The sequence below is a fragment of the Pseudopodoces humilis genome, chromosome 1 (genome assembly GCF_049639895.1).
Source record: "Pseudopodoces humilis isolate 2021_Gansu_Grassland_sample_001 chromosome 1, ASM4963989v1, whole genome shotgun sequence".
Taxonomy (NCBI): domain Eukaryota; kingdom Metazoa; phylum Chordata; class Aves; order Passeriformes; family Paridae; genus Pseudopodoces; species Pseudopodoces humilis.
The window spans coordinates 38875165-38897298 of record NC_142200.1 but is presented as its reverse complement, the minus strand read 5'-3'; the positions used below and the strand labels follow the sequence as shown (position 1 = coordinate 38897298).

Here is a 22134-nt window from a genome sequence, read left to right as displayed (position 1 = left end):
CGGTGCGGGCGCTGCTGCGTTTAATCCCTTTGTACACCGGCCCTGAGCCGTAGCAGCCCCCCTGTGTTCGCCTGGCCAGGGGCGACCCGGCGCCAGCCCATCCCGTCGGGCCGTGCCGGGGCGGGGAGCGCGGGCTGCCGGCCTCGCTCCCTCCGGCTCCAGCCACGGCGAGCGAACCCACCCGCGGCCGCACCGTGAGACGAGCCCGAGGGGGCCGGGCGCATGCGTGGGGCTGGCGAGCCGCCGCTCCCGGTCGCCCAGCCCGCCGGGACCGGAGGGGAAGCGTGCGAGGACGCCCGGCCGGGCTCCGCCGCCGACACCGTAAGTAGCGCTCGGTCCCGCTCGGCGGCAGCCGGACACCGCATCCCGCGCTCCGGGAGGGCTCGTCGCCGGCAGCCGCGACCCCCGTGCCGCAGCTGGAGCCGCCGAGGGTGCAGCGGGACGGGACGGGACGGGACGGGACGGGCTGCGCTGCCGGCGGTGGTCCCCGCGGCCGGGGCTGGACAGAACCTCCCCGGGAAGAACCACCGGGACTCGGCGCGAAAGGCGTTTCCCCCGCTCTCCCGGAGAGTCTGGAGCTGCAAGCCGAGAGCTCCCGGAGCTCGGGTTCTCACCTCCATGTCCCTCCCCAGGGGCTCCCCGCGCAGATCCCGGGTAGCACCGTGCTGACCTCGGCTCCGGGAGCGGGGTCAGGATCCCGCCTTGGGAAGGGGTCGCACCCCTGGCCGTGCCACCTCCCTGGCCCCAGCGCAGGTAACGCCTCGGCTCGGCCCCGCCAGGCGCTCAGGGGCCCTTCTGCCTCGTCTCACGAGTGCGGCCGAAGATGAGTGTCACCCGTGCCCCCGCCCCACCGCGAAGGGGATCCCGCGGTGCGTGTGCTCTCGGAGCCCGGGGCTCCCCTGCCAAGTCAGAGAGATAAGCAGCAACAGGCGAGTTCTTCCGTAGAGAGTCTTCCAGTACCAGCCTGCCTCATCAAGCATCCTTAGAGAAAAGAAAGCTCTTCCTGAGCTCTGACATTAGGTAACGTCAGTCGGTAAGAAAAAGCAGGTAAAAAATTGGACACAAATACAGAAAGTTAGATAGGATTATCCTTGTACACTCCAGTAAAAACCTACAGTAATTTAATAGCGGTGTAATTTACTTGATGCAACCGTTCCATTATTCCATTTTTGCTGTTGAAAAATGTAAAATGAAAACTTCTCCTATGGCACTTGTCGCTATGACATAATGGCAAGGAGTCTCCTTGTACCTCTGTTGCACAAACAGAATGTCACCATCGAATCCAGTGTTCTGCAGAGCTATGGGCTGTGGAGGCAGCTACATGACTGCTGTATTACAGGGCCAGAAGCAGTACACACCAGTTCGACTAAACAGAACACCAGAATCATCATCCACTAGGAGATTCCTAGTTGTGGTTCCTAAAATTAGGAACGTCATATTAAAATTAGGAGTGTCTCTCTAAAGTCAGAGCCAACTGAATGTAAAACTAGCACTATGTTTTATAAAATGTTCAAAGGTGAGAGAACAGTTACTTTATTTCCCCTTTAATTTTTTATCTACTCTTCACATCTATACTTACTTTGATATCTTTACTCTGGGTCCCAAATTCTTAATAATGGAAGCATCACCTAAGCTGTTATACAACTCTATACCCCTTGTTTAGAACAGTGAACATATTTCAGAGAGAGTAGTGATGTCTGAGCTTGAAGTAGCGGGAAGGAGTATTCAGGCTGTGGGTGCCTGTGTCACTTGGAGCTCAGGTCAAATGTTGATGAACTTGAAGCATATAAGCTACTATCAGTACTCAGTCACCCACAGAAACTCGTCCCATCTTTTTGTCACTAAGAAAAGTGATAAAGGAGACAGCCAATCTTGGAAATACTCCAGAGATCTCCTGGCACTCAGAAGTAAGAGGATTCTTAGCTGGAGGTTCATTACTCCTCACTTGCTGTTTCCAAAACTTTTCAAAGCCAGGTGAAGCAAAGAAGCCCAGAAAGTGTCATGGCCAAAGTGAATGTGTGCTAAGCCGAATTCTGACCTTCCTTCAGCATTAAATTCAGTTCGGTACTCCTCCTCCTGTCTGACGCTGCCGGCTGGCACTACAGCCGAGCTCACCAGGCAGAGGGTTGCTATCACAGTGCCTGCCCTGCAGAGCAGCCAGATGCCAGCGTAGTACAATCCGAAGTGAATCGCGACAATCGGAATCAATAGGAAACAGTGTGTGAATCACCGCTTAATGAACTCCGGGGTGAGTCATCCCGATTCAAACCAGCTTTCAGACCAGTACAATGTCAGTCAGCTTCTCACACAGTTCAGTGTGAGTCAGATCTCAGCACCGAGTACAATGTGAAATGAGTCACTGACTAATACAGCGCCATGTGCCTCCAGTACTCAGTGCGAGTTGTCAGAGCTTCTGTGTGATATGAGTCACTTCATAGTACAGTAAAACGGGCTTTTTGGAGGCCATTCATAATTAAGCACAATGCAACCAAGCTCTCAGGAGGAGATAATGGGAGTGAGCAGAGTAAACTGCTACAGGCACCAGTTTCACTGCACAGTAGAGGGGTTTGTAAAATATTAGGATGAATGTTTTTTTTAAATGTTATTGTTTCTTACAACAAGCTGCAGGAAAGTAACTAGAAGCCATTACTTTCTCTGACATCAGAGCCAGCAAAAGCAGGGTTGAAGCAGTGGTAAAAATCCCAGCACTGGAGAAGCCTGTGGAGTTTTATGTTGGTTTTTCTTCCAAGAGAGCTGATCAGTCAGTGTGACTGACATACATCCACTGAGGCTGACCCCAGATGCCACAGAAGTCGAGGCAAGGGATTCTGACAGTTTGTGCTGTGCAGAGGAGAAGATCCTGACACTGATTTAACTTAATTGCAGTTTGCAGTGACCTCGTTTGTGAAGGACTCAGCATGGGATAAAGTTATATCCATACTTAAATTCATACTGCTCCACTGTCACAGCATCCACATAATCAGCTGGACAGAAAAAACAGGTTGCTTTTGTTGCTTTTTCTATGCAACTGGTAAGGAATTCTTTCATGTCTTTCCCTTATTACTGGAGAAATAATGACAGTGACCCTGTTAATTACATGTTGAGTAACATTTTCAATGAAGTCTCATGATAAAATCAAAACTAAAGAAATTCTTTATCCAGAGGAGATATAAGACATCTCTCTAAAAAACAAACAAACAAACAAACAAACAAACAACCCAAACAAAAAAAAATCCACACAAAAATCCCATTGAAGCCCCAAGTAACTCGGTTTCTAACAGGAAAGTCAGATTTTACTCAGAGAAAGACTTAAGTGCAGGAAGGTTTTGGAGAGAATGGCCTCGTGTGGTGGCCAGCTGGGCAGAACTGAATACCAAAGAAAAAAGAGCAGAAGACATCTAAGGCATTGGTAGAAAAATACCTGTTACCGGTGACATGATCAAGGCACCATTACCTGTTACTATGTGGGTGTGACACCCTTTCAGCCATCCCTTTGGAAATGTAACACAATGCTTTCAGCTGGGTAGATGAATGCTCCTCTGAGCTTCTCTGGAAAAATAAAGTAAAACAAGCAAAGGTACTCAGTTTCTGGACATTTGACATGAAAGAGTCCCAGAGCTGCTAGTTACAGGATAACACTTTCACTTGCAGCTTTATCCACTGAAGCCTTTAGCAGACTTGGGCACAGCAGTGAAGCAAAAAGCTGATTTATTCTATGTGCTGCCAGTCTCCCTTCTGCTAACCTCTGTCTTGCAGTTACAAACTCTCAACCATCTCAGCCACCCCACTACAATATGTCAAATCTGCAATAATACAAGATAACTTTTGAGGAGCTCTTGCTCTTAACCTACAAAAGTGGGCAATCTGATAACTATGCCTAAAGCATGTGCATATGTGTGGGCGAGTTCATTAACATATATTAGAATTCTTCTCTGTCTAAAATAGCACACTGCTTGATGCAGAAAGCCTGCTTGTCACATTTGTCAATGAAAAGGAAGAAGCATGAGCATCAAGTTTCCTGTTCATATTTCAGTTGACGGTGAACTGCCACAGGCTTCAGTGGGAGTTTGTTGCAGCCCCAAATATATCTGAATTGTTAAAATATAGATTTAGAGATTTATTTGGAACTTGACCCCAGTTGCAAGCCTCTTATGACATTAGTAGATAAGAACAGAATCTCTTCCAACTCACTGGTTATCATTACTGGGAGGATCCAAAGTCAAAGCAACAACTGTGAGAGTTACATAACCTCACCTAAAGCTTGCTGACACCAAGAAGTGGCTTTCATTACTTTAGTGGAGTTTGGGTCAGGCCTGAAGTATTTACTGAAAAATAACTGGACTATATGATCCACATCTGTGTCCTCACTCCAAGTGGCTGTCAGCTAGTGTTCCAGCAGAAGGCTTCCCAGGCTGTGGAATTACTGGGAAAGCTTCATGCTGTGGCCATGCAAATCAGCCCCAAGGACAAGCTAAAGGCTTGCACACCTGCCTGATTGTAATGTGTACAAGGAGGAAATATTAAGTCTCAGTAATTAAGTTTAAGTAATAGAATCTTTGCACTTAGAGCTGAAAAAATGTCATTGTGTTTTAGTATAAAGTGGGGATAAAAGTATAAAGTTTTAGCTACAATCTTCTGTGTATTCCTGGGTTTGGGGCTTTTTTAAAATTTGGTTAAGGTTTTGTTTTATTTTTTAAATTTTCATTTGTGGCTTAGATTTTAAATATTCCTCCTTTGAGAATGCTATTTTCTTAGTAGCCCACCTTTCTGCTGAGAAATTAGCAAATACTATAAATGTTACAACTAAGCCAAATATCACCTGAGGTGTTTTTAACCAGGGAAATAATTTTCACTCCTGACCTTTACACTCCTTCATGTTTATAAGGTTATATGGAGAAATGCTTCATAATCTGAATGTCAGATAAGTATGCTTTGGAGTGGAAAAGATATGACAGACATTCTTATTTCACCACCTCAACATTACTCTTAAGGCATACAGTGATTTTGCCACTATTGTCAAAAGTAGCATCTCAGATGTTTGCTTAAATCCTTGGACTTTTTTTAAATTACTTATTAGCATGCAATAATATGAGCACATACTTTTTTACATGATTTTATATGAGATAGATAGATAGATAGATAGATAGATAGATAGATAGATAGATAGATGCTATCTAGTGGGATAAGAAGCAAGAAGAAGAATTAATGCCATTAATTTTCCTTTATTTTTGTTTCATTGCTCTTTTAGGGACAATTTTATAATGGACTAAATTTGTTGTTATTATTACATAGAGATGGACATCTCTTTCCTTGGGAGATGCAGAAACTCTGCACCTAGGCATCTGCAGAGATGCTACATTAGACTGACTTGAAATAATGGACCAACTGGAGACAAGCTCAAACCCAGTTCTCATTTAAGTATTTGACTAATTGGCGCTCTCCATGTGGAATTTGAATGGTTCTGTGGATTCTTCCAGGCAGGACACTCTGTGCCTAGTCAAGTTCCTTTGTGTTCCAATGTGCTGATTAATATCCTGCATGAAGAATATCCAGAATCTCCAAAGCTACAAAATCAACCCAATTCTGCACAGACTGCAGGAAGTCAGAGGAGTGGCTAGTCACTGGTCCGTAGTCACAAGAAACTTCCTGCAGATGCAAAAATGCTCATGCAGGACAGACTCATGCACAATTTAGGGAGGTAGATGATTTGTAGCTCTAGACAACCACCAGAGATGGATCATGTGCACACTGGAGCGGTCCCAAGGCACATGAGACAGCTGGGTGTAGGATCTGAGCAGTAATGCATGTCCCAGAGCCTCACATGCTCAAGCCAACACCACCACTATGAGGACCTGTGCAACAGAAACCCCTCTTTCCATTTATACACTGACTGTCCCATTCAAGGATTTGATTCCTCACAGTGAGTCAATATTGGCAAAATTAGACCCTACTGATTATTTGTGTTATACCCAGAAACTGGCTAATACCGTACCCAGTCTGAGTATAAGCAGAGCATGAGATGGTATGGGTTGAAGTCCTTTGGTTAAAAGTATCTTACATCACCCCATCACTAACCTGAAAGTATTTTTGGATTCCTCAGAAAACATGTACAGGATAACAGTCCATCTCCAGTTTTCTAATCCTCAGTGTTTTCTTCTCTAACACATTTTCAAACAAGGCACATTGCTGCTTCAGATGGTGGGGACAGAGAAGGCAGACTCCAGTCCTTAAAGTGCAGAGAACATCCAGTACAGAGGGTTCTCATACAATTTTTTCATTCCCATAACACCTTCAGAGAGGTCTGGAAATCTGATGTCCCAAATTAACAACTGTAAAATTACATGACTAGAAGACCCTTTCACTACAAGGTCTAGAAATACCCTCTCCTTTTTGCCCTGAAGGATCCTGAAGGCAACATAATAGCCATCTCAATTCCCAGAGAGCCACAAACCAATCAAGCAATTGCTTAAACTGTTGCCAATGTGGGCTCTACTATAAAGGAGCAAGGAATTTTGTTAATCCCTGCAAATAGTGTTCACTGGAGTAATTGATAAATCTACTACCCATTCCTGCACACAGCAGAGCTCAAACCCAGCAACTGCCTGGCAAGGCTCACTACACAGCCCTGGTGGCTGCAGCAAGAAGCAGCAAAGTGTGAGGGAAAACTTCCATGTCCTACAGTGAAATTCTGGATATATTAGAAGCAGCCAAAAGATACATACACACATAAGATAAGGCACTTGTGAAGTCAGGTAAACAGTGCTGAGATAGATCACTTATTGCTTGTTCTGTGAACCTGACCAGCCTGACACGGTTTTGTCCTATGGGACTTAACACCATGTGCACCAAAGGAGCTTCTACAACCCTGTAATAACCTGCATCACTGCTCAGCTCTCTACCTTGCCATCCTGTAACATGGACCCTGGATTGTATCTAGCCCAGGCTAACTCATTATTAATTTGAAACAGAGATATGAATGTGTGAAGATAAAATATCTCAGAATTAGGCTATACAAACAGCACAAGTCTGAATCCAAGTTACATTTTTGTAACCAATAATAATTGTTGTGTACTGTCCAAAGCAGCCTGAAATGTTGTTAGATATATGGTCCTTCTAAAAATGTTTTATATGCTATCCCTCTCTAATTGAAATGTGAAAATGCTCCATTTAAAAAAAATATAGGTATCTGGAAGAAAATTAATACTTATTAATTCCATTCATGTGAATCTGAACCTGACAGAAAGAAATCTGATTCTACAAATGCATACTACACTTCTGTTAAGATTCCACATTTTGAAGCAAGAAAGGTTGGGGAGGGGGAGTTGGAAACTATGTTATTTTTCTCATTTTCTATTCCTGGTCATTTAGGCATTGCTTGTCAGATTGGGCCTTCAGAGTTTCAAAACGGGTTATAGTTTCTAGCTATATTGTTGTTCTTGTATTTTATTCCACCTGATACACAGGTGCATCTTCTGCTACCATGTCATGCATTTTTCTCTTGGGAGAGTGGGTGGTTCTCACAAATACAAAAAAACTATTAAGCTCTACAAGACAGAAATAAATTCAAAATTAAAAAAAAAACCCACAGTAGCCAAAGTGCAGCAAAATATAATGCTGCACTCTGCTAAAATAGCATTCTTTCTTCTCCTGACACTTCTGTTGAGTCCATGACACAATCTGTACATTCCCCCTCAAGTTAAAACAATAGCATTTTCTAAACCTGGATGAACATTTTAGAAAGGAAAACAACTTTTAACCCTCAAGTATTTATCTCATTAGATTCAAGTCTGATATTACAGATTTTAAAAAAAGAACTCAAAATTGTTAGCAGTTAATTTTAATTCTCCTACAATTGTCATGGCCTCAAAAGAAAGTTTAGCAACCTGAAACAAACCTACACACAAAGGGATCTCGTGACACAGGAGGATGACTAGCTATGTATTCAAAAATCAAATACAAATAAAATGAAGAAAGCCATACTCATCTTTGTACAAGTTAGCATCAAAGACATCTGTCACTTATATATGGCAGAACTTTCAGCATAACAAGGAGAGCACTATTAAGTGCTGCAGAGCAAATGTAAAGCTCAGAGATAGGTCAGAAATGAACAGGGACTTCAAGGGGACATATAATTTCATCAACTTATCTGCACAATCTGCAAAATGCAGTCTCCAAAAAGGCTTCCTACAACTAGGCAAAAAAACCAACCAGTGCATCCAGCAAAAATTATTTCATGCTTTCTTCAGGTGGGGGGAGTTCAGTGAAAACCATGTAATTCTTACCATCTAGTTTTGTGTTTCCTCCTTATCTTCACAGAAGCACAGAGAAAAATGTTTTCAAAAACTGTGGCAGTCAGACCTTCCATGGAGAAATGAGCATTGGCCCTTCCCCCTTTGCTACAAAGGGAACCAGCAGGTTTGAGACAAAAGGCCAGATTTTCAGGAGAGCTCAGGTGTCTTACTCAAGCATCATGAAGCCTGTGCATAATCAGGTGAAAGGAAAAAAAAAAAAAAAAAAAAGGAAAAAAGGCCCTAGCTGCTGCTATTCTGTTTATTCTGCTATTTTCTTTAGGATGGCCTTGAAGTCAAAACCTCAGGAAATCCTTTTCAGCTCCTAGGCTTATATACCTCAGTGCCAAGAGCTCTAGCTCTCTAAGACCCCTCACTTGTACCTTTTGCTCTCTGCATCACCACTCCCTTCTCATTGTATTCCCACACTGTGAAGAATTCATTAGCCCTTTGCCTTCCATCACAGCACTTAAATGAGTGACTCTTCCACAGGATTCAACACCTAAGAACTTCCATGGGGGAAAAACAGTGATTTAGCTTTTCAGTTCCTTTGAGGCTGTGGACTTCAGCACTTCTGGGTAAGAATTTTAAAGCAAACAAAAAAAGAAAAAAAAGAGAGATGTTTCTTACTTCTCCCTTCTTTTGTTGCTTGCAGCCCATGGGATCAGAGAGGACGGAGATACGCAAACGGCAGATGGCTACGACCCCAGAGACCCCAGGTGCTGCACAGGCTCAGCTCAGCACAGGAAATCGAGGGTCCAATGCCTGCTGCTTTTGTTGGTGCTGTTGCTGCAGCTGCTCATGGTAACCCCTCTCATTCAAGCCTCTAGGGAACAGAATAGCAGGGAAGGAACACATAGCTCCTTCATAGGACAACATAAGCTACAGAAAACACTTGTATAATTCTGCAAATCTGGGACACAAAGTGTGCTCTACTACTAGACACAACCTTCCACACCAGTGTACTTGGTCTTTACCCTGCCATTGAAATAACAGGTTTTAAAAGAAATATCTGTATAGTATCTCTATTGCTTTTTTTTGTCAATACCTGTGTAATGTCTATTTTGTGCTGGACAGGGTCTCCTCAGCACTGAGCTTCTCAAAGGCTCCCACAAAAAACTGAAAGCAATACCAGAATATGTCACAGCTTTAGATTTAGATTTTGGCCTTGACAAGCAGCACTGAAGATGTTAAATGGAGTTAGGAGAAGGTAAAAAAGGATTTGTAGGTCAGGAAATGAATAACCAGGTGCCCAGCACTCTTCTTTTCCCCTGAAGGTAACTGGATCTGTTGTCATTAATTAGTACTGCCAACTGATGGCACCTGCAACTTGTATGAAGAGAATCATGGGACCAGAAACTTTAAACATGGTACATATTTACTGAAGATGAGGAGCTATGCAGAAAAAATTCAGAAAAACTCCCATTACAAAAGTCCCACTCCTGTTAAGGAAGATTTCTCAATCAAAGCAAAAGAGAGGGAATCACTTGGTTCCTTAAATTAACAATGTGTTCACCTTCATTTTTGTATCAGCTCCTCCAGATCCATGTGATTTAATTCTCAACTTAAAAAGTAAATTTACTCAAAAGCCCTGTATCTGCATAGGGTAAAGTGTTACTTAATGGGTGAGAGTAGAACTTGCATTCACACAAGCCATAGAGTTCAGCCAAAACACTGACAGCAAGTGGAATGCTTCTTAGAAATTCATTGTCCACCACATAAATACTTCAGAGCAAGCAAACCTGGCACTGAGGTGATGGGAAGTGGTCATAAATAACCTTATAGCTTGGGCTAGGAATCTACTCCACTAATGTTGTTTTCCAATAGCACCTTGTGGCAAATGCTTTGGAGAACACCATTAGAAGGCAAAGGAAGAGAAGATTTATCATTTCCTTGCTATTGGTACTCAGCTCATCAGAAGCCAAGACACACAAAATTCTGCCCTCCCTAATGCAAATAGTGAATATTTTGCAAGAACAAAATGCTGCTTGGAGGTTTGGGGTTTTTTGTGAGAAGCCAAGAACTCTGCCTCTGACCCTACCAAGCTTTTCAGCAGGTGCTTAGAGGTAAACTAAGATAGAATTTAGAGAGACATTAACACTCTTCCTGTACAAGATCAGTTTGCTACCTATTGCATCGATGTTAAAACACCCCACACAAATTCCAATGCCATTTCAACAGCTGTCCAGTGCAACTGCAAGTGGTTCAGTTCAGAGCTGCATTACACAAAAATGTTTTCAAAAATTTTTTTACACAAAAAAATGGTTTTCCATTAAGGGAAAAATAAGATATTTTTATCTACTAAGTCACAGTATATAAAATTTGCATTTTACCTTTTAAATTGTTGATAAAGTGGTTTTTGGGGTTTTTTGTTTGGTTTTTTTGTGATTTTACTTGGTATTTTCCTGGATGCTCCTTTTCTGTGCATCTCACTATTCAAACAATTCAAAGAAAGCAATTTACTCAATAGGGTTTGTGAAAGTACCCAAATTTCATGATGCTTAAAATTCCTATTTGCATTTCAGAATCATCTGGGAAACCAATACAGGCTCAGAAACAGAGCAGCTTGTTTCAGCTTTAAAATAATTTCAGATTTTTTTTTTTTAACAATTGTTTTCTAGTAGCAAGAAATGCAAAACAAACCGTAATTAAGCTATTTATATTCCCCATTCATAGACCATTTCCTCAAAATAGCCTAAGCTCTTGGAACAGAAAAATTATGAATAGGAATAAAAATAACAGTCTCCATGAGTCATGCAGCTGAGCTGCTGAACATCCAATATTCAGCATATTCTTAATAGTAGATTTAGAATGAACTGAAATGAGTCTCTCAGCTGGATGCTCAGAGCCTGTGTCCATTCCTGCAGTCAAACCCAAGCCTCCAGCCTATTACTCTTCCAGATCCCAAGAGGATACCATATTGCACTGGTCTCTTTATTTTTACTTGTAAATTTCTAGGGAAAGAGCCTACCTTTAAGTAATTTTCTGAAGCATGGCATGTTTTCTTAGGGACGCTTTTGTCATTTCTTTGGTCTTTCTCCTTTTCTATGACTGTATTCCTTGCTATTGGACCTGTTGGTTGCCCTCAATCCAAAATAGCTCTGACAAGAGTATCACTTCCTGTCTGTGTGTGAGGAATACATATCACTTTACACATTCAAAAAAGGCCAGAACCACTGGTAAAAAGGGTAGTAAAGGCTTGAGACCCATATAGCCTAACAGAATAAAGAACTAGCATTACTACTTACTTTTTTCTCTTTTTTTCCTGAAAAGGTAAGTTGAAATAATTCACTGGTTTGACGATATGGTTCAGATGTTGCTGAAAAATAAGTGGGTTTTTTTTGTCTACTCCCCATCTTAGCAATACAAAAGCTTTTTTATGTCTTCAACATATGGACTGCCATGGCAAAGAAAAAAGCAGGTCTCTGCAGACTATGGGCTACAGTAAACAAAGATGGAGAATTAGATGCCCAGTAAATAATAAGGCACAGATAAGACTTGACCAAAAGTTTGGAAGGCAAAAGAGGCAGAAAAATCCACTGGTTTAACAAAAAACCTTCCTAGAGATAAATGAAATTCTTAGTGATTAAGGCAGCAAAACTCAGAACATTAGCATGAAAGAAAGGTGAGATACAAATGAAGAAATTAAGTTGGATATTTCCTTAGAAGTTATAGTGTCTGTATTGCCTTGTTTCAGCTGGAGGGCCCATTTCATATAAGTAACAGGTTATTCACTGCAACCTTTTCTTCTTTACATATTTTAAGCAGCTTTACAGATTATATGACTGCATGCATATATGCATGTGCATTTCACACTAAGCTACCACAGCCAGGATGAACTGGAATGTAGTACAGTACTCTCTAAAATATTTATATTTTCATATCCAGTTTCAAATGAAAATGAACCATCTACAACTACAAAAGAGATTTTAAAAAACTAGAGCTATCTTAAATAATATTTTATGAAAGAAGCAGGAGTTGACAGCAACCCTTCCATGGGACATCAAAACCTGTCAGTGATCACTAGTGATTGCAGAAAACTTTGGTTTTGTAATGCCACAAACAAGTGTTTCCACTCAGACATACTCAAAATGTTATTCAGCAATGATAGGTCTGCTCTTTGTGCTCCAGACCTCACATTTTGATGCATGTATTAGCAATTTCGTAAGATGCAATCAATCACTGCACAATCTGGCTGTATCTACATCTGAACTCTGAAAGATGCTTACCCTTCCAACATCACATACAGAAAGAAGTCTTTAGCTCACTTAAATCTTGTGTCCTGCTTCTGAACTCTGGCTTCCCTATAACATGGTATCACCACTCCAAACCAGAGTCTTGGTCCTCATCACAGCCAAGGAGGAAGAAAATGGAAACAAACAAATCTAAAGACACCGACCTTGAAATCAAACTCACGTAAAACCAGTGCATTAGGTCCAGCTTAAGTAAAAGCATTGCACTGAGCATACACAGAAAAACACACAAAAATCAATGGAGAATAGATTCGGTGTATGACAAAGGGCATGCATGTATACATATATATCCCATATACATATGTATAAACACTTGTATATATATATATGTATGCAATGTATATATATATATATATATATATATGTAATTGGACCTGACAATCCTTATGGGTCCCTTCAAGTTGAAATATTTTATGAAGCTTTCCTCCTTTAAAAAATCTTTATTATAGAATATTAAACAGAATTCAGCTACACTCAAGGTTTATACAGTTGCAAAATTAAGGTAAGAATGTAACTATGGGTAATGTGCCCATCATTAGCTTTTGTCCTTTTAGAATTACATTTTTTTTTAGTATACAAGGAAAAGTATCTGGTGTATGTTCAGCCTTTTCCTCTATAAAGTTTGCTAAAACTTTGTTTGCTGCTTTGCAGTCTTACTGTTAGAAATCAAGAAGAAGAGAGAGCAAGGAGAACATCTCATGAACTCCAAGCAGAGGGTATTCCAAACTGTGAGGAAAGGTATGGTCTTTATTAAGTGTTCTGTCAAGCTAAAATGAAACAAACCCAACAAACCATACTAAGTAATTGCAATCATTTACATGAAATATGAAAAGAACTATTATCTACTTGTCATTTACACTCAATTTGCAAGTCATCTGGTTTTTACCTCCTAATGAACCAAAGGTCTGATCTATAATATTTTACATTATTTATATGCAGCACATCCCCACTCTCATGACAAATTAAAACCAGCATTTTAAACTGTCTTCCTTTTTCCTGGAATAATTTAAAAATACATCCGGCTTCCACCCAGCACGTATGCAGTGAGCTTAACCAGCAGTGCTCAGCCTTACAAAAACAATAAAGCAGAGCTTAGATCCTCCCAAGTCAGGCAACAGTTTCTTCAGAAATGCTCAAACAGGTAAAAGCACCTGCAAAATGGTAACATAGAGGTGGGTACCTTTCAGAGTGTTTAAATCATTGCTTTTTTATATGTATTTTCATTCAATTTTTAACCACAATTTAACAAGGAATATTAGGGATAGGAAAAATATCTAGCTGTTGCACAGGTACTTCTTTGTTGCAATTACTCTGAGCAGTAATCTGCAATTTCTGCATCAAAGCATAGACAATCACCTGCATCAGAGCTTTTGACAGCCACACTTTCAAAAAACATCTCATAAATGTGTTTATAAGAGTTTGCACTTGGGTTGTTCCAGTAAGGAATCAGAACCCCACGAACTTAACAATTTTGTTCTATTGTGATGGCAGATGCCTCCTGCCAGTTGCAAACAGCTTGAGTAACAACCATTCATTTCTCTCTTCTTTTGCTCTTCTTCCTCCTTAAGCCCTGCTCCCACTCTCGAAGAAGTAAATGCCTGGGCTCAATCATTTGACAAGTTGATGCTTACTCCAGCTGGCAGAAATGCTTTTCGTGAATTTCTACGAACAGAATTCAGCGAGGAAAACATGCTTTTCTGGATGGCCTGCGAGGAACTAAAACAAGAATCCAACAAAAGTGTCATTGAAGAAAAAGCAAGACTAATTTATGAAGATTATATTTCTATCCTTTCTCCAAAAGAGGTATATTGCTTTCCCTAATACATTCTTTGATGCTTCTTTGCATAGTTAGTTCTAACGTGTTTAAAGCTACAGCAATACTAACGGAGAAGTTCTTCTCCCCCACCATCATTCCACTACCATCAAGTAGATATTTAGGGGAAGAAGGCACCCATCGTTGAGGTGAGATGATCAAAACTACTTTCCTTACTTTGTAAGGAAGCTCTTCCTATGCTACACTTGCTGATGTGGAATATTTAGTCTGAGGCACAATATATGGCTGATCATGTTATCCTTGCGCAACTCAAATTTTAGTTGTTGGACAAATCAGTTCCTTTTTTTGTTACACTCAGAAGGGGGTGTATGCGTCTCTCCAGAAACACAGTAACCACAAATAAAGTGTTATTTTTAAAGCATGAATTTCTCAAAGAGCAGCTGACAATATATGGCGTAGAATAAACACAGTGACTTCCCCAAAATTTTCAAAACTACTTGTCACTTTGCTGTTAGCAAATATGTCAAGTTTCAAAGACACCTCAGTACAGTCTGAATATAATCCTGCCAGGCAGGCTGGAATTTTAAACCTTCCAACATCCTTGCAAAATTGCAATTTAATTTTTTTTGGTGCCAGCTACATTTATGCACTTATAAAAATGCTGCTTAAATCTACCCAGTCTGTTCCTGCAATACTAATATCTGTATACAGACACTAGACACTCGCAGAAAAAAAAAATGACATCACTGAATGTTGTATGGAATCATTATATAGCCCTACCTGTGGTTCACATCAATTCATTCTGATTTTAAGAGCAATTTGATTAAGCAACAGCTTCCCAGGTTACATTGTCCGCCTGCGTCATACTCTTACTCCAAACTCAGTCTCTTTACAACAGCACTAGGCTCTCCAGGAAATGCACTGTCACCAAAAATTACAAATGCTCTCTTCTAGAGAGCAGGAAGTTAGTCTGGAAATAACCCATTAGTCTCAGTAATAATGGGACTGCAGACAGACTTGTTCAAATAAGGTACCTCAGTGAGGACATTTCTCTACCCATACTCAAGTTATTACTCCATTCCAATTTTAACAGAATAATTTTTTGCTTATTTAGCAATTTTTACAGTCTTGGAGGACATCAGCTGAAATGCTTAAAAAAGATGGCTTTTTCAACCAATAATAAAAAATTAAGACCCCCCCACCTGTACTGTTCACCACTATTATTTAATTATTTACATGACTTTCTATTTTAATATGCAGGTCAGTCTGGACTCCAGAGTAAGAGAAGTTATTAACCGAAATATGCTGGAACCTTCACAACACACCTTTGATGATGCACAGCTCCAAATTTATACCTTAATGCACAGAGACTCTTACCCACGGTTTATGAACTCTGCTATTTATAAGGACTTGCTTCAGTCCTTGTCTGAAAAATCCATCGAAGCATAGAATTTTTTCTTATATGTATTTATTTTAAAAAAGACAGGACTCTGGGCTACAGAAATCCACAGGGAATTTAGAATTAAGCAGATATTTACCTGAAAATAACTCAGGCAAATTTTACTACAGACTATATAATTTAAATCTGCACAAAGCTCTGACACAATCAGCTAAGTACAGTTTCTGATTAAATTCAGTATTACTTTTCAAAAGGAAATGAAGAGAATGAAGAAGAAACATTGTTCAAAAAATGCAGTATTTTTTCAAACACATCAGACAATTTAGTCACAAAGCTATTACAACTTATATCTGAGGTACAAATACCAACTGTGCATGAAACTAAAACTGATTTTTGAGTGTTAGAATTTTCTTGAAAACCAAACCAGTTGCCCCATCCACACTGTGACCAAAGTAAAAATATTACTGTTAGTGCTGTGTTACTCTAGGCAGTGCCATCACACCTGGCATAGGTACATTCCACTTATTTTGTTTCCACATATATGTAGTAATGCATATATGGTGCACTAATGGAAATTGGCATGCAATCTCAAGTTTATGGAAGTTTCTGGTTGAAATAATGCTGCTTATAAAAAAAAAATCCTTTGCTGAAGAATTATTATTTTAGCATTAGAATCTGCTGAAAGCATTAAGTTCCCTTTGTTGATGTTCATAAAGTTAAATTATTTATTTCAGAGGAAGACAAGCCTGGGCATTCAAATTCCAAAATAAAGCACAAGAATTCTAACATATTTTTCTCTTCTCTCAGTAGGTGTTTGTAAAACTCTTCACTATTTGCTCTCAAGAGTATGGCAGTTTCAGCCATCTTGGGTTTGTAAATATGAAATTATCCCATTCCCTGACAGATCTTGTAAAGTTTCCATTAGAGATATACACACAATTTACTTAATAAAAGCAGAAAGATGGAACTTGTGCTCTGATACAGCACTATTTCAGACTGTCCAACAGCACCAGCTCTATTCAGTTATAAACCACGTTCATTTACAGTATACCCAAAGCATTACACTTAATTCCTGGCCATATCTCGATATCAGTAATCACAGGAAATACTAGGAAGAAAGTAAATTGAATCCACATAAACTATCTGTAGATCTGTTACTCTAATGTCTTCTTTCTTCTAAATTAAACTCTGGAGTTTATAGTGGATTTCCACTGAATTGTATTTTCTTCCTGTGTATTTATTTAATTGGTCAAATGACACATACAGGTTGGAAAAAGACATATGGGAAACAGAAAGACAAAAAAAAAAAAACAAAACAAACAAAAAAAAAACCCTAGAAGGGAGAACCAGACAGGCATAGTTCAGTGATGTGTACTGTAGCCATTCCAAAACATACTCTTTGCCTAATTCCAGCACTGGAATGTATGGAAAACACTAAATGGGAACTTTCTCTAAAAAAAAGGAAATGGGAAGAACAAAACAGAATTTAAGAGAGCAATTTACTTATTTCCCCAATGCACTTGACAGGAGACATGTAGTGCCCTTACTGCATTTGGATTTTGAAGCACATAATGATTTGATTTTTTCCAGCACATAGCACCAGGGGAGAAGAGCTGGTACATGGTGACTTATCAATGCTATGGGCTGGTTCAAGCCAGGTTGGATGGGGCACTGAGCAACCTGGTCTAGAAGAAAGTGTTCCTGCCAGTGAGGTTGGTACCTTCCAACCCAAATAATTTATGATTCTATGATGTTTTCATCATCTTCCAACAACAAAACACTATTCAATGTGTCAGCACAAAAAAGTAAACCAAAAAAACTACAGAGAGCAGAGCAAAGCAAAGTGCTTTTGCCCACTGTAGCACAGTGCTGGATGGCTAAGTTAAGAGGAAAGCCTTCACATACCATTAAAGACACAGTTCATGTACTGTTTGCCACTGCTTAACCTATCAATGCTGGTTACCTCAGCTGAATTTCTATTTAACACACCCAAAACACTACCAATACACTATCAGTTTATGTGAAATATTACAATGTAAGTAGCAACTTCAGCAAAACAAACTAAGTATCTTCAAAAGGCAGCACTCACAGGGAGCTTGCAGTCACACAGATGATGCTGTACTAATTTTAATCAGGGTGGGTAAAGTGCTCTAAACCTTTAAGTTGACAAATTAAGTTTAACTAGGTCAAATTCAGCTTGATGGAAAGATATGCACACATCAAAAAAAAACAAACTTCAAAGCATGTCACCTCACAAAATGGAGAATTTGATTTCTTTTAAGTTATCTCTCTTCCCTGAAAAGGTATTTCATTAAATGCTGCAAGACAGACTGAACACTCATAGTCCATATCAAACAATATATTCTATTATTCTGCAAGAAAAATGAAGAAAAAAGATGCAATGAAGTTAGACAGGACAGAAAACTATATTGGTTTGGGCAGTTTTATGGTTAACATTAAATTATGAAAAGAAGAAAATAGTAATTTCTAAGCTTATTTTCCATATGCCACAAGTTCTAAGCAATAGATACCCTCTAGGCAATTTTCATTTTACTTCTGCATTACAATGTGTTGACATTTGCAATGTGCATTCTTTCCTGAAATATTTTAACAAATGTTAATGCTGTGCTTCAGGCTTAAGCTTATGCCCATCACCAGTGGCAGAATGCTAGTCCCTAGATATCCCAAGAATACCTCCTAAAAACACAAACAACTCACTCCCTTAAATATCTTATTATATTGAGACAGGTTAATGCTGGATTTAATTGATGCCATGGAGGCAAGGAGTGAGGGAGGGGGAAGATGAAAGCAAAAACGCACCCACACAGACAACAAATTGTTAATTACATTTTATCGCTATATACCTGCTCATGGTGCATAAACTTCTCAGGGCAAAAGAAGAGCACACCAAAAAGGAAAAGTTTCCATAGACAAGCTGTTACATGAATAGCAGGAGAAAATAATCATATTGACATAAGACATTATTTAATCATGTAAAAAATTATCACAAAATCAATTTATCCTAGGTTGAAAATGAGCATGGTTGGTTTGCCTTGGCATTTATCGAACTGCAGGATATCATTAAGCTGTAACAACTTTCCAGTCCACTGGCATTCTTCCTTCAATGTCTGCACATCATAAAGCAGTAACTCCTACAGAACATGCATACTGTTAAAGACTGCTCTTTTAACCAGCCTGCTAAGCACTATTAAAATTGCATGGGCTCCTTCAGCCAACATATTGTGCTTTAAATATTGACCTTTAAATTCCAAAGTCGTTAGCACAGTACAAATGGAGAAAAATATATATATATATTCTGAAGGGCTCTACCATATAAAGGTAGATTAAAATTCATCACACAAGCATAATGTATTTTTGCAGTTTCTGATTACAAAGGATATCAGAAAAAAGATAAAGTGATGAGAAAGACTATCATATCACATTTAGTAATTTTTAAACAACTTTGCTGTAAGCAGTTCTTAAGAAGATGTGTCTTCTGCCATAAAAGGTATGAGTATCATTTCAATGACATTGTGAAAGATTTTTTTTATACTAATGTTGTAACTAAATTAATCCCAAACTCTTTGAAATGGTAAAAGAATTCAAGAGTAGCGATGATCTAGTGAAACAGAAGCTAACATGCAGTTGTATAAAATTGTGCTTAAAAGAAGTGAGATTCCTCAGATTTGTTTATATGAATGACTACTATTTCAAGATCCATTTCCAGAGACATGTGTTTGGAAGGTAATACAACCACATTTTAGAGAATTAAGACTTCATGTTGATGACTTAAGTCCTGTCAAGGCTGGCAAGAGTTGTGAGTTGCAATTTAAAATTCTTGTATGTGATCACAAGTGGAATCCTGAACTCTGGATAAAAACTAGGCTCTCCCTTGGATTCACAACAGCCATGATCAGTGGGCAAGTATTTCCCTTCTGCTTAGTGAGTCAAAAAGAACCATTCCGTGTAAGATAGTTTAAAACTCATACTTTCTCCTGAACAAGATAATATATGAGCAAATGTATTATATATGAGAAAATGTCTTCTAATGAAGGATCCAGAAGTTGTGTTTTCTGAGCAGCAGGATCCTCTGGCCTTGCTTACAGAAGACTGGATCCTTAAAAAACACACAGTTTAGAAGAAACGTGGTCTCCTCTTTCTCTCTGTTAGAATTGTGTACAAACTACCTTAACTTGAAAGACAACTCTGTTCCATCTGAGAGAATTTAAGTGTCCATAAAGGTAACCAAACCTGCTATTCTAAGATGGGAGAGATTCATCACCAGTTCTGCTGGCACGTTTCAGTGCATGAAATATCCCAGTGTACTGGGTCAGTCATAGCACAATTGGCAATCCAGTAGACAAGCCAGCCAGCTGGAGAAATGAGACAGTCTCAGCCCCACCTTTGCATCCTCTCTGATACAGGAGGCCAATTTCAGACAGCTGTGAAAACTGCAGCAACTATTAAACAGAGGTCCATCCAAAGATCAGTACCAGAAAGTTTTATTTTTGGATTTGAGTAACAAAAATAAGGCATGAATAGAACAGATGCATTTTTGGATCTAGTTGTTGCACTCCATCTTTCACTGGGCAAAAGAAACACTTCTTTTTACCGTGGGAGAGAAAGATGAAGGCTGCAACTCAAGTATCATCAAGTGAAATAACATTTTATTTCAACTCCTACTTGGATACACCTGCATCACAGAAAGTGCTACCACAGTTCTGGTTCTTTTAGTAAAGTCCAGATATAATCTGGTGACTATAGAAAGACAATTACTAAATTTTCTCAAAAGGTATTTCTTTTCTAAGTGTCACAATCAGACACAAAGATTAAAGGACACACAGTGTGAGGAAGCTTATGCAAACCAACCAGTGCCGGCCCCGTATATATAAGCTGTGAAAAGCTGTGCAAATTTAGGTCTACTTGGCATCCAATTTGCTGTCATTTTTAACACAATTTTTTGGACTTGTTCTTTTAGAAAGATTCCCAAACAAAACACTCTAATTGATAGTAAACATCTGTAATTGGTTTGTTGTCCTCAACAACTTGAAAAAAAAAAATTTTTTGTAACTTCTAGTAACTCTTAAGCAATCCTGCCAATAGACCTACACACGGACTAAAAATTAACCCATGCTGCTAGCAGAAAAAAATGTTTTCTAAAGGGCATTAGTATAAGTTGAGTTAAAGTGTTTATATACTAAAAGCTATGCAAGAAATTTTAAATGGTAAGCAATTTTCTGCCTAAAAAAATAGTTGGTAACAAAGCTGCTTCTATTTTAATAATTTTTTTCCCTTCAGCAGAAAAGCCACGCTTTCTTGCATAAGCTGACTGGATAAAGTTCTAACTGGATAAAGTACTGCTGCATAAAGTACTAACCAGACATTTCTTGTCTCTCAAAGTTCAGGTGTCATCATACTATTTCCAACTCATTTGTTATATTTGCCACCATCACATAAAAAACATTCAACATAGAAAAACTTGTTTTTCCTTTACATTCAAGGAATTTATTCACCAGGAGCTGTGCATACTCTTCCCATTCCCTTATGAATAATTTATACAGTGCCAAAAAAGACCACCTCAGCCCCAAACTCCAACAAATTAAGTAATATAAAATCAGATATAATGAAAGAGTTTAATCTTTTCTAAAGATTTTGACATGTTTTCCCTTGAAAACACATTTGCAAATATTTCTAAACATACACTGTTAAAAAGCAGACTCTAAAAAAGCAGCATTTATACTACTTCTCATATGAAAAAGATCATAACTTTTATAATTTATTCCCACTTGCAGGTCTATGATTGACACCGGATACCCTACATCTCAGAAATAATTTCATGAACAAAATCAATGCCATTTAAATGAAGGGAGTATAGTATTAACTCCCCAGCCAGTTTAATGTAATGAACTGGTTAGCTGGTGTTATTAGGATAGCCTACAACACAATGCCTTTGCTTATTTACAAAGTCTAAACCCAAGCTGGTTGTCAAGCACATTAAACAAGACTGAACACTCAAATCAGATTTAACCACTATTTTAAGACAGTCTTAGAAATAATGCCTTACTGATAGAATGTAAAATACATGCTTTGGGCAATAAAATATATTGCATTGATCAAAGCTGGTTACATAAACAAGCTTAACCAACCACTGCAAAAGAGGTCATCATATCCACTAATAAATATCCAAACCCCATGACTGCAAATTTAGTCCTAGTCCAGAAAGAGCACAAACAAACTAGAGAGTTAATTAATTGTGTTTTAGTTGACAGCTGAGTTTAATGTTATGATGAACTTATATACCTTTCTACTTGCAAAGCAAAGTGAACAGAGCAGAGAGAAACAAATTCCATTCTAACAACTGAGCAAATGTGGAGAGGCAAAATACACACAGGAGGAGTGTGTATATTTCAGACCACAAAA

At 39.2% G+C, this 22134-nt stretch overlaps 1 protein-coding gene across 1 annotated transcript in view; it reads left to right on the top strand.

Moving 5' to 3' along the window:
- Positions 1-16930, top strand: part of RGS20 (regulator of G protein signaling 20) — a 34154-nt gene extending 17224 nt beyond the window's left edge. Inside the window, exons 3-6 of the mRNA XM_088064021.1 lie at positions 8944-9092; positions 13193-13279; positions 14110-14344; positions 15576-16930. Coding sequence (XP_087920147.1) covers positions 8944-9092; positions 13193-13279; positions 14110-14344; positions 15576-15764 — 660 coding nt within the window. The 3' untranslated portion in view covers positions 15765-16930. The remainder of the gene's footprint in view (positions 1-8943; positions 9093-13192; positions 13280-14109; positions 14345-15575) is intronic.
- The last annotated feature ends 5204 nt before the right edge of the window (positions 16931-22134 follow it).